A 14,135-nucleotide genomic window follows, 5' to 3' on the forward strand; every position below is an offset into this window, starting at 1 on the left:
ACAAACCTTTTAACTACTCAATTTATTACTAATATTTTCTCTAAATTTTTAAAAGAAATTTTATAATACCTGTATATCATCTTAAATTTATATAATTATATTCTTAATATTTTAGTATGGTATTCATTTTTTTTTTTTAGTTTAACATGGGTGTCCGGGCCAGCTTGCGCGCACCTCGACTAATCCCACGGGCCCTGAAGTTAATGATCATGTAAGCCTCCAGTGGCCATCATATGAGCAACCACAGAGCTCGAACCTAAGACCACAGAGAGAGCAAACCTCTTGATCCCAAGCTTTTATCACTGGGACACCACCTAGATAGTTAATATGGTATTCATTTAAAATATACAAATTATGATATTTAGGTAGGTAGGTAGATAGGTAGGCTAGTTAATTTAGATTGATTCAATTCAGAAGAGTTAAAAAAAATTAAAAAATTAAACTAAATTTTACCCAAGCCACGTATGAAACAAGTGAAGATAAGATAACATTTAATAAAAAAAAAAAAAAAAAACCTTGCCCAGACCAGAGATCAGGTGGCAGATTAACTTGGCTTTAATAGGTGTGCATACGAAGTGATAGTCTTACAAGAACCTTTGTGGGTTCTAAAACTTTAACAGGTTCATGAGCTTGGAGCTGGAGGTGCCAGGTCAGCCCTGGAAACCAACAGAGTCTAAATGGGCCGAGCTAGAATCCTCTGCAAAAACTATCAACATGGGCTTGTTAGGATAGATGGTCCAGGTCCTCGAGGCTATAAGGCCTAGAGACATGTCTATGGAATTAAGAAAGGTGCTTAAGGCTTAAATAGGATATTATACCTACTAATTAATTTGATTATCTCCTCTAATCTGGCCTTTTGGTAAGGCTTAAACGTATTTGGGTTGGTGTTACTCTTAACCTAAATATGGGCTGTGTTAAATTTTGTTTCCTATTGAATATTTCTAGGCCTGTTCCTTGATTGCTGGAATCTATTCACCATCTCTTTAAAAAAATATAAAAAAAATCACATTCAGATGTTAAGTGATTAATTGACATTCACATGTAATAAAATTTACTATACTCGAGTTAATTATTTTTTCAGATATCCTAATCTTAAAAAAACCCTCATAAATATTAAATTATTAATTATTTGCCTGGATTTAAAAAACACTTAATTGGGTGTTGATCCGATTAGGTTGATCGGGTCAACAAAATCATAATAACTCATTAAATACAGGTTTTAACTGGTTGAATATTCTTTTCAATTAATTTAAGCTTTGGTCACTAAGTTCCAAATCAATCCGCCGAATATTAACAACTACGCTTAATAAAGGTAAGGGAAAAAAACAGCAGCGGCAGCTTAACTCAGGACAATAAATATTATTGCACAACTTAATTTCCTTCAGGTGGGGGCTAATGGTGACAAGGAATCATTAGAATTTGCATTGAATTTGACCAGGTGAATAATACAATGGTTGGATGGTGACAAATTATATGACTCGAAGAATATTTATTGTAATAATTGTTTGGAGCATCTAAAAGGAAAAGAACAGTCAGGAAAAGTATAGCTGGGGGATCTGAGTCCCTTCTAGATATTGTAGAGTCTGAGTCTTTGCAAGAAGAAAACGCGGGCAAGCATCTTGCGTCCATGAATATATACATACATACACCTAACGTAGAGAGAGGAATCAAAGTGGGAAAAATGGGAACAAAAGATGGGGTTGAAAGAGAGGATGCAGGAAGTGGAAAAGGACTTCCTTCGATGACAAATATGCTAACTTCAAAACCTGCCTGCCTAACTTTGTATGATCTTTTCGTGTTCATAGAGAACATTATATAATTGTTCTCTGGATTTTCTTTCCTTTCAAACCAGATTCTTGGTTGTTCCCCCCGTTATTCTCCCGGCCCATGCCTGACCCAAAGCACGGGATTAATTTGATATTTTCCGTCCTTGTGCCAGTTTGGTAACGTAGTGCACTGTGACTTCACCTGCGTTTTGCCGGTAAAAACACCAAAAACTATGCGGTGCATCGCCTTGCTAAATTATATTTTTAGTTTTAAAAATAGAAAATTTTAAGTTCTAACCCTCCTAAATTCTTTTTCACACGTCTAATATTCATCGTACATGAATTTTACTGATTTCATGTCTCCACCAGGACACCCTAGCCTCAAATCCTGGACAGGGAGGATGGGATTCAGGGATGAGAGAAAGCTTAGCTCCATGGAAAAGACTTTGAACCCAGCTCAATCATATCCTAGGACTGAATTCGAGTTAAAATCCAAGTCAATTTTAAATGATGTCAAGCCAAACCTGTCAGATCATCGCTGCTTAAAACAAAAAAGGAAGGCATGTGTTCAATGTGCAAAAGAATCTTTTCATCAAGTTTTTTGACCCTGGACATAAAAGCATGCTAGTGCTTGGAACTCTTGAGATGCGACAAGAAGAGTCCATGATTGATGTAAGATACAGATGCCAGCTTTTGAGTGCTGCTAGACAGCTAGAGGACCACATCTTTCTTGTAACTTCAACTAAATCCAACAACTGTTCCTGGACTCCACCACTACTTACTTTCTCTATGCCCTCTGTGCGAGGGTGTGTTGTGCGCACAGGAAAGGAGGCAACTCTGTTCAAGTGCCTTTTGAAAAACTGGTCGGGTGCATTGAACAAGCAGAGAAAGTGGGGGCATTATAAGGTCCCTTCTGATTCAACTCAACACACAAAAATAAGAAAAAACAAGGAATAAATAGATCAAGCAAGGAATGTAGGGATTTTGCACTAACACAAAAGATAGCATAATGTATGAAAGCACCATATATTGATGTATGTGTACATATACTTGACTACATGCCGATATGAACTTTTCAACAGCAGTACATAATATGGGTTTGGTCCTTGCCAGTTCATACATATACTTGACTACATGCCGATATGAACTTTTCAACAGCAGTACATAATATGGGTTTGGTCCTTGCCAGTTCATACATATACTTGACTACATGCCGATATGAACTTTTCAACAGCAGTACAGAATATGGGTTTGGTCCTTGCCAGTTCATTATTGGCCCTTCTTCAATACTGCACAGAAAGCAACCTAGAAATCCTAGACTTGGCAAGATAAAGAAGCAGAACAGAAACTCAGAAGTTCACAAATGTCTTAAACATCTACATATAAGAACATATTAAACTACTAAGACTCGTAAGGAAGAAGTTTCTGCGCTATGAAGCAGAAACTGTGTTGATGATGGCCTTCTTCCCAGAATGTTAGCTGTTTCCCCTTCTAGGATAGTGCAGAACCAGGGAGAGCAGCAAGGTATTTTGCATCTTTCGTTAGACATACCACATGCCAACATCCTGCTTTTGAATCAGATCCATGGAATAATCAACTGGTGGACTGGGGAACGGAGAGCCAAATCTGAAGTCAGTAATATTGTCATTGACATTGGTATCAAATGCAGAATCAAATGCCTTGCAGTGATCAAACTGATTTTCAGTTGATGAGAAAACAGGATTGTTCACTGGCATGCTGGTTGCTTCAGTGATGTTGTTTCCCACCATAGCCCCTTGGCCATAGAAGCTATCATCCAGCTGAAATTGGAATTTCTGTTGTTGCTGTTGATTTTGACCACCAATAATATTAGCATTCCTATGATCCAGCTGAAACTGGAATTTCTGTTGCTGCTGTGGATTTTGGTCCCCCATAAAATTCACATTCCTGGGGTTCAGCTGAAATTGAAATTTCTGCTCTTGCAGTTGCTGCTGATTTTGATCTCCAATAACATTGGCACTCCCAGGATTTATGTTCTTGTCTCGCTGAAGATTGGTATCATAGAAAGACATAAGATCAGAAATCGTTTTTTGCCCATCTTCTGAAAGTCTAAGTCCTGAAACATTAAATGAAGGAGTCTGGTTTGGAGCTGCTGCCTTAGTTTGGGGAAATGGGAGAGAAAACACAGCTGGTTTGTCATTGTTAATTTGGAAATTAGACAATCCAAGTCCCTGAGAAGTGTTGGTGCGGTATGGGCAATTCATTTGGTGATTATTTCTTGCAGTGATGTCAAGAAACCCAAGTCCGGAATCGTTGTAGGGGCATTGAGGATGCTCGCACCTATACACCTTTTGATCAACCAACATGTGTGGCTCGCCAGCAGGCTGCTTCCTTTTCTGAATGAAATCCATGCTTGTTTCAACAAGCTCTCCCTTAATTTGTGGAGCTGCTGGCGGCATCATAAATCTATCACTTGGTCCAGCTGCCGTTGCCATGTTGAAAAGACTGACATCAAGACGCTTACAATCCTCTACTTCAACATTGGGTTCATCATCCACTCCTTCAACATCATAATCACTGGAATCGCTGATGACACACGAACCACTTCCACCAGCAGACACAGGAGGGCAGCTATCTGGATATAATTTCCGGGACAGTGTTTCTTCCTGATTAATTATTGCCAGCCAAGTGGCACTCTCCTTGGCAGTCATCTTATCCTGCAAACATTTAGACTGGCGAACAAGCTTGCGAATCTTGGCAATATCAGGAGAAATGTGCTTAATCACTGCTGTCAGAACACTGACTTTCCAAGCCTTCTTCAGATCATGGGGCTTCTTGTATGGAGGAGGACCCTGATCCTTGGGCAAACCCAGTTGAGGCCACCATTCCTCGTTCGCAGTGGGCCACCATGGGGGGGCAACACCTTTCTCCAGTGGGAAACGCCTCTGGGGTGGATCACAGTGCTGCATCAGGGCTGACAGAAGCGATCCAAGAGTTGTATCCTGAAGTTCCTGCAAGGTGTGAGGTGTGGATGCTGCTGGACCACAATCTTCACTCTTTCCAGGGATTGAATGGTCTGCCTGATACTTGGAGATAGCAGCAGGGCCATTCCGATCAAACCTGACTTTTTCCTTCCACCATCCCCGGAGATTGTCAGATGCTCCACTCACCGGCTTTCCCTTCTCAGGAATGATCCCATACACAAAACCCTGAGCTTTGCAAACTTCCATCATTTTCAGCATATATTTCAGGATACCATCTTGTGCTCGTGACATCTTCTTCCTCCGTGCTTGCTCCTGGGACTGACGATGTTTTGCATGATCAACAACTTCCGTATTCTTACCCTGCTCTTTAAGTCGCCTAAGCAACATTCTGTCTCTCCACATCCTCCTCTCAAGCTCATCCACATCCATCTCTTCATCGCTGTAATCCTCCTCGATTGTTGCCCCCGGTTCGCGCTCTGGAACCGCATCCATTTCTCCAGGAGGAGCCGAGAAAAAGTCCAGATTGTTGCAAAATCCCATTTCTTCAAAGATTCCCATTTCAGCACACACCACAGCCAAATCCGTTTAATAATATAGAAGATTGAGCTCAGTTAAGATATGCTCCACCTCTCTTACAATATCAATCTCCACACACAACTATCGCTTAGAAGTTCACCTATTCTTATTCTTTGGAATTCAGTGCATGTGATGCACAAAAGGCAGCCACAGCTAAGCTCCTGCAAGCCATATAAATGCACTTAAATATTTAGTGAAAGTTTCCCCAAATCTCTTACAGTAGGTCATGTACAATGAATCATTAAACTCTAATTTAATGTAAAACAAAGAGAGCACGGAATAGCATAAACGTCATATATTAGACTAACACCTAATTATCAAACAAACAAAAACAGAGTAACTGCTTTAGAAGCTCGACAAAGTGTATCTCCACCGACATACAAATATAATCACAGGTCCATTAAGGCTCTCTTTAGCTGGACACTTGTAAAACAAACAAACAAACAAATAAATATGCAAACATAACATAAAGTAAGCTTTATGATTAATAGTATCAAAATCAGTTACGATTTGAAACAAATGAACTTGCTTCTCTCATGTCAGTGAGAAAAATTAATTCCAGGGATATTCAAATAAAAACTGCACAATTTTCTCAACCTGGTGGTAAATCAATATCACCAAGAAGCAGACAACATAAATTCAAATCCTAAACGAAAATACCACGGATCCCAGCCTCCACTCGGACACTTCAACAGGGTGTCCAGGCGGTGGGCTGTGTCTTCACATGCCCGGCAATTAGTCTTAATTCCAGCTAAGCATGCCTGTATTACCATAAAACAAACTAATAGTACTAAAATGAAATTAGATACAATATCTCAAAACCCCATTTTACATGTCACAATATCAAGAAAACAATAAGTTTTTGAATTAAATGTTAGCAACCAGCAACTACAGAATAAACAGGAGGGTACCATCTTCACTAATGATCATCGTAATATAGGAGCAAAACTTTTAGAGGGCCAAAACTATAATACATTCATAAACCTCAGATCTACCTGTAACTGGATTATGTTACATCACTAACAACTAAGATTAAGGAGAAAATGATTCTCTACCAAAAAAAGGAGAGAGAGAGAGAGAGAGAGTTATTATTTTGTAGCTTATTAAACAAAAAATTCCAGCAAAAACTGCTTGTTATGTAAGCAGAGAAAAAGGAAAGAAAGAAAGAAACTCACTTTTTTAATAATAACAACACTGTAAGTCTGTAGCAAAGTCTGATGTCAGTTCTTTTAAGATAAATTTCAAGCCTTTTATAACACAGACAAGCATAATAAGTCTCCTAGAGCCATCTTTCCTTAAAAACTAAGCAGTGAAAGGACACAACGTACCATGAATTAGCAGGGAACCAAAAGGGTTATCATCATGATTCATGAAAAGACACAAAAGAATCACCAGAACTTCCTTTTTGTGCGTGACATAAATGATGATTAATTAATAACAAGATATTGATTAACATCAACAATTAATAAAGCATTTACAAAATCCCAGGACAGTACATTTAATAAGCACAAAAGATCAAGCAACATAACAACACTTAATCATGAAAAACATGGTTTAATACAAAATTTAAGAAATGGGATCCAGTAGATTTATTGATAAATAAAGAAATGATGAAAAAGATTGAATCTTTACCAAGTTAATGAGTTATGGCTTTGTAAGAGCTGCTGCAACCATTGAAGAGATTAACAAAGTTTCTCCCTTTTTACCTTTCTGGGGTTAAGAAGAAGAAGAAGAAGCTCTCTTCTCCTCTCCTCTCCTCTCCTCTCCTCTTCTGCTTACAGTTTAGACATAGAGAGGGGGGGGGTGTGGAGACTTTAAGCTTTAAGGTTTGTTTTTTGTTTTAAATTTTTCTACTGATACTGTCCCATGAGAGTAATAGGAGAAAAATATAAAGAGGGAGAGAGAAAGGTGGCAATTTGTCTGAAGGAGGGACAGATATGGAAATAGTGGTTTTTTGGGGGGTATTTTGGGGTGGGTAAATTTATAGATAACCATGGTTAGGATGGGTTTTAACCGTGGTGATGGTTGGAATTTTGGATAATTTGGAGTTTGGAAAGAGTTTGCTATATGGGGAATTTCTTGTGTGGGGTTATTCACACTCAAAGTATGGTGCTCTATGGCTATGTTGTGAGGTGGACCAATGGGTCCTGTGTGGATGAGAAAAAAAGGGTTCGGTGATGGATGGAGACAAGAGAAGTTAGGCATTTTTGTTGAAAAAAATTCTTTTTTTTTTCTTTTTTAATCTCCTTTTGTGCTAAAAAATAATTGGGTGTCATTTGGAAATTTTGGAATTTCTAACAATATATTTTAGAATTACCTTTTGTAGCTTATTAAATTGCATATTTAGATTATATTCTACCTTGTTTTTTATATATATAATATGTATAGCACGTATTTGTATCGTTTTAATAGTTTATAAGATAAAGTTAGCTTGAAGATATAATTCTTTATTAAAGAAAGGTCGGGTAATGTTTAATTTGTAAATAGTATCAAAACCCAAAGTCTTTCTTCTGGAGAAAATATTTCTTTATAAATGGTATAAAATAATGTTTTTGAAAATAATAGAAAATTTTTAAATATTTCTTAAATAGGATAATATCAATTTTCTTAAATAGGATTTATTAACAAGAGTTATTAAATTATTCAAAATTAAGAGATTTAAATCTATATTTAAATAAAAGTTTGAAAGTGGGATTCAACTACACGAACTATATAGAGCTGACAAGATTTTGTAGGTGGGATCTAGGGGTGAGTAAAAAAACTGAAAAAACCAAGAAAACCAGAAAAAAATTAACTAAAAAAACTGAACCGTGAAAAAAAACCGATTAAAATTTTGAAAAAATCAGCCGGTTCGGTTCGGTTTTATAAGCCTAAAACCGAAAAAAAACCGAGCCAAACCGGAAAAAACGAGACAAACCAAAAAAACCGAGCCAAACCGGTTTCGGTTCGTTTTTTTTTTTTAAATTCAGTTTGGTTTCTTTTTTTGATAAAAACCGAACCGGACCGAAAATAATCATCCCTAGTGGAATTTAGCTGTATTCTTTAAAATTTCCTTTCTTGTCGAACTTAATATATTTCATATTTAGATGGCACTTTTTTTTTACATAAAAAAACATATATTAGCAATAACTCAATTTTTCATGGAATCTATCAATATATCATTAGTTTGAAAAAATATTTTTTCATTAAACAATCTAAACGTGTTTAACTTTATAAATAGTATCGAAATCTTTCTTCCTTGGGAAATACTTATTTTAAGTAAAATTTCATAAATGATATAAAATCATTTGTGAAAACAATAGAACTATTTTATAAGAAAATTGATGGAAACATAGTTGTCTTTTCTTTCGCAGTGAGAGTCCTTTGATTTTTTTAAATGACAAAAAATGATTTGATGGTGAAATGATAATTTCTTCTACTCGATGTGACTCGTGTTTCATTATAGGTTAGATAAAAAAAATTCGAGTAAAAAACATGTTAAACAGACGAGAGTGTATTTTAAAGAAAAGAAAAAAGTTGTCAACTCATGTTAACCATTAAATCCGTGATCTAGATCATTGGATTAAAAGTAACAAATATAAAAAAAAAAAAAAAAAAAACTCAAAACTCGATACTTAACAAACTAAATGTTGAAGGATAAAATTAAAAAAATAAAAAAACAAAATCTGACATACAATAGGATAAAAGAAATAACAATTATAATCTAAAAAAAACCTGAATCTGCTCAAGTCAACCCGTTAAACCTACGAGTCAAGTTATGAAATTGGGATAACCCAATAAAAATAAAAATAGAGAAAACCATGAAACTTAGTTTTTAAAAAACTAGTGTTGAATTATGAGATGGGAAAAAAAAACAAGGCCGAAAGAAAAGGTTGATGCCACCCTTATTATCTTATAAAACTCATGTCCCGAGCTATTTCATTAGAAACACCAAATATGAAAAAACCACAAAGATCAATTATCGACAAATCAAATATTAAAAGATTAAATTAAAAAAAAAACCAATAACACAAGAGGATCCCAAGGAAAAAAAGTAACTAAAAGGAAAAAAAATCTACCCAGATTAACCTGTCAAATCCACGGGTCATGTAATGGGATCAGGATAACCCTATATAAAGAAAAACAAAGAAAATCATGAAGCTTAATTTTCTAGAAAATCAACGTATAGTAATGAGATCGAAAAAGAAAATAAGTCCATAAAAAAAGAAGGAATCTGTGTTAGCTTATAAAACTTGGGACCTAGGCTATTTGATTAGAAACCTGGAAAAACCATGAAGTTCAAATCTTAAAAAAATCAAATGTTAATTGATACAATTGAAAAAATATTCAATCACAAAAAAAAAATTAAAAATATAAAATAGCAATCAAAGGATCATTTAAAAAAAAAACAATGGATAATTTTGGATCAAATGGTTGGATTGAAAAGAAAAATTAATTTTGCAAAAGACTTAAAAAGAAGAAACCACATGAAAAGTAAGGACCAAACCTAAAAAAAATAACAAGCAAGATATTTTGATTGAAGAATAACATTGAAAACAATTAAAAGTTTATAAAATAGATAAGAAAAAAATAAAGATCAAATTTGAAAAAAAAAATTAGGTTGAATGGTGAAATTTAAAAACAAAACAAAAACTTATAAAAATATCAAGACAAAAATAACAAATCAAAAAAATAAGAATTGATATTCGAATATCTCCAACAGACCACCATGAAGTTTTAATTGTCAAATATGAGTTTTGACTTTCGAGAGAGGAGAGAGAAAAGAGAAGGAAAAAAAAAACGGTTCCAACTTAAATTCATTTAGAAACACCAAACATGTGTCAATGATAGAGAATAAAGATGTCATGGAGAATCTAATGACACGATATAAGATAAATTTTCATCGTCGAAGAACATTGTACAAGCCATCGAAACGTGGTGGATCCCTTCCACGTGCACACTCCTAATAATTTAAAAATTTATTAATTTATAATTAATATAAAATACCATTTTACAATTTTTACTCCTCTGATAATCTGGTTGTAACGTAAAGCCAACGTAAAGATCCGGAAATGCAGACTACTGAAACCCCCTTGTAAAAAATACATGACAGTGAATGGATGGAACAGATGGTGTGAGTGACTACACAATATGTTTTCTGGAACAATTAAAAAACGTACGGCAGTTAGCAGATTCAGGACGGCGCCCGAACGTGCGTAAATGGAAGCCTTGCTTCGTGGAAAGAGGTCAATCTCATTTATTTAATATTTTAACTAATTAATTACATTTACTTATTTTCATGTTTTTTTTTTTACCAGATTCCATTTTACCATGTTTAGTCTTTTTTACCCCTTTCACTTTTCTAGTTTCATGAACGTAGCTATGAAACTTGTACGGGGTGAGGTAATAAAAATATAATAATATTTTATTTTTAAAATAAATTAAATTGAGTTTTGTAACGCTTTTGTGTTGCCCAAGATTCCAAATCAGTCACGCCTTCTATGTAAATTAAATCGATCCCTCCACCTTCTAAATTTGTGTTTTGTTTGTGACCTTCTACTTCTTTTTTTCTAAATTAATTTACTGTCTACTGATTTTTCCTCGATTCAATCACAAGGAAGTTTTTCTTGCCTGTGATGTGTAAATTCCCATTTTGCATATAAAAAAATAAAAATATTTAAAAAAATTCATTAAATTTAAAAATATCATATTATATTATGATATTATGAGTTTGATAATATCAGATCAATCCGCTTAACCTGAAATCATGATTATATTTTATAATTATAGTTTTAATCTCTATCGATTGATATACAAAAACTATTCCGTCAATATTATTTGAAAAGGAAAAGAAATCATCACAAGACTTTCTAAAAAGTAATTTGCATTCCTTAATTACATGGAACATCTGTAAGAAGAACATGATCAAGATATTAAAACAAAAAAGGAAAAGGGTAATCAATGAAGCTCATCATATCACATGTGAATTTTGATGTGGTGTGAGATTCGGAGCACACAATTTAACTCTTCAATCAATTTTGTATGATCAAGAGTATTCTTTCGCTTCTCGATGCTCTAAATTCTCATACCAACCGGGCCAGGGCAGGAAAATAACTATGAAATTTATTTATCTTTTTAGTATGATACTCAATATTACATGCCGTTTCACAATTTATTTAATTTTCCCATGCGGAATGCCCATGTGATTAAGAAATTAAAAATATTATCATATATATATATATGTAATAAAAAAGAAATCAAATTAAAGATCCAATGAAATGGGGTGCAGTTGCACATTACTGCTGAACTGGTGATGCAATGGTTCACTGTATCTATGTTCCTCTTGTAAAGTGGCCCTTTCCTGCTTTAATTCTCAGTTTTATTCCTTTAATTTGTTCATCCAATGTAATAAATGTATTTTTAATTAATGAATAATGAATGCCGTGTCTAATGGCTTTTCCAGCATGTATTCGAGACCAGTCGACAGTACTGTCTCTGGCATCTTGTAATGATACTATATTGCAATGTATCGAATAGGAGCTTAGGTTTGTGCACAGAGTTAAGTCTTGTTTTGTGGATGTAAGAGTGACAAGTAATGCAAGAGTTTGTAAGAGCATTTTTAATTATGATTTGCTGGATCCATAATTATATAAAACATTAGCACTTCATACTTCTCTTCCAATGGTGGCAATGCATTCATGGACAGTCAACCATATTAACACAGATAAATAAATGTTTTTTTTTTAAATAATAATATCTGGCTATTGATCTGAGGTAAAGATAAAAAAAAATAAAAAAATATATATCTCCCATGTAGTTTACATCTTAAAAACATAAAAAATCAATTAAAAATCATTCTAAAAATAGATTTATGTTTTTATTTCCCTAACCGAACACATTTATATTCCTATCATTTTTGTATTTTATTTTCCGAGATAATAATCTAGCATTTTCTAAATATTTTTTATTTTAAAAATAAAGAAAGGGATCAGAAGGGAAGGTGGTGGAGAAAGGTTACCTAATGCAACTATCATACGTTGTGAATCATTAATTATTTGTGTATTTATTTCTTGATATTCGAATTATTTTTCCTATTCTTCTATTTTAAAAAAAAAATTTCATTTTTTATATTAATTGGGATCTTCGCTTGAAAGACTGTGTAAGAAAATCAATATAAAATAATATTTAAAACTCCATCAATTTTAGATTATAATTTATTTTTTAATAGTTCATACATCAGATTTTTTTTAAAAAAATCACTGGCTCTCTTAATTGAAAGTATATCATTAACCTCCAAGCTTATATATCAATTACTATTGATGTATCAATATATTTTTAAAATTTTATTTTTAATTTAAATTTATGTTTAAAAGAGTAAAAGATATGGTGATAACCCAACATATTCAAACGTTACAAAACATCAGGTTCAAAAAACTTTGAGTCTGGTTTGCTTCCAAACCGCTAAATCTAAGTATATATGAGCATGATGAAGTGTCAAACCAAATATTTTTTGGTTCAGCTATGCACTGAGGTAAAATATATTTGAGTTTGACGAACTAACAGACTTAACGTTCTTGGGTTCAACTATACATTAAGTCCAGATAGTCATGGATTTGACATGCAGCTATACTCATCACCCATGAGCTTGACATTATGTCGGGTCTAAGTGGGCATGAGTTTGACGATTATTATGGACCTCATGTTGAGCTTTGTTTGTTTATCATTATGATTTTTAACATAAAATATTAATGTTAAAAATAATCATCTCTCTACATCTTTAGGTGTGTAAAAATCTTTTAAGAACCTACCATATTTTCATCAACATTAATATTATGTAAGAGATATTTGTCCCTCGTTAATATTGCGTAAGAAATATTTATCTCTTATTGATGTCATTACCAAGAAGAAATGACACTTCAACCCTTCCATTTAAGTAACATGATAAGGTTTAAGGGCTATATATATTCTCTAAATCACTTAAGTAAATGATTTATAATTTCTATTATCTAAGTATTCATAATTTAATTTTGAAAGTATTTATAATACAAATACAAGAACAAACACTCTTGTTCTTAGAATTTAGAGCTTATTTTTTTATTTATTGTATTTTTTTAAATTAAAAATCACTGATTTCATTACTTGAAAGTCATTAATTAAACCCTATTAAAATTAACTTATTTTTCATAGGAATTAGTTATTTTATCATCAATCTTCTACTTTTTAAGCTTTGAGAAATAAAATATTGGCATAAATATATAATTATCAACTGTAAAAACACTCCTAAACTTTTTTCTTTCTTGAGCATTTTGAATTCTGTAACATCATCAATTACTATTCCTCACTCGATTCAAATGAATTTAGACAGAAACCATACCCTACATTCTTTAAAAAAAATGTTATGTTGCAGTCAAACCATGTTTTATTCATCAAATATTTTAACAGGACAAGTAAAATTGCTAGCATTGGTTAGAATGCCAAGCAAGTCATAAGAAAATATGGCTTCGTGTCCCCCTGCACATAATTCTTTTGTGGAATAGTCACGTTACATCATAGAATAAAAATAAACCTTGAAACTTAAAACATGTATACCGATACAGAATAATATAAATTATATTTTAAGATTTTATTTAACAACTTAAACTATTAAATTAAAATAATTTTTTGATATAATATCCAAAAAAAATTATATATTTTTTGTTCAACAATAATTTAATATATTTTTAAAAAATTTAAAAATAGAAGTTCCTGTATTTCCAATTAACTTGTAATTATTGCACGGCAAAGCTCCAAAGCCAATTACTGTGAAAATCATTTAAAACGTAACCTTTTGTTTTTTGTTTTTTTGTAAACT

General features: G+C 33.2%; 1 protein-coding gene across 2 annotated transcripts; it reads right to left on the reverse strand.

Annotated features, from left to right (window-relative positions):
- Positions 1-2,768: 2,768 nt before the first annotated feature.
- On the reverse strand, positions 2,769-7,167 carry LOC7491582 (ETHYLENE INSENSITIVE 3-like 1 protein). Of its 2 annotated transcripts, XM_024610056.2 has the most exons (3): positions 6,938-7,167; positions 5,966-6,066; positions 2,769-5,466 (listed from the first exon to the last, which is right to left on the reverse strand). In XM_024610056.2, exon 3 carries the CDS (start codon positions 5,285-5,287, stop codon positions 3,308-3,310), a length of 1,980 nt encoding a protein of 659 aa, XP_024465824.1. In that variant the 5' UTR covers positions 5,288-5,466; positions 5,966-6,066; positions 6,938-7,167; the 3' UTR covers positions 2,769-3,307. The 2 variants fall into 2 exon arrangements, with proteins under 2 accessions (XP_024465824.1, XP_024465823.1); XM_024610055.2 differs by lacking the exon at positions 5,966-6,066.
- Positions 7,168-14,135: the final 6,968 nt, after the last annotated feature.

This window comes from Populus trichocarpa, chromosome 10, assembly GCF_000002775.5.
Source record: "Populus trichocarpa isolate Nisqually-1 chromosome 10, P.trichocarpa_v4.1, whole genome shotgun sequence".
In the NCBI taxonomy this organism is placed as follows: Eukaryota; Viridiplantae; Streptophyta; class Magnoliopsida; order Malpighiales; family Salicaceae; genus Populus; species Populus trichocarpa.

Excerpts from the sequence above, each read along its gene's own strand:
- LOC7491582 (XM_024610055.2), bottom strand. The coding sequence starts at position 5,287 with ATGGGAATCTTTGAAGAAATGGGATTTTGCAACAATCTGGACTTTTTC.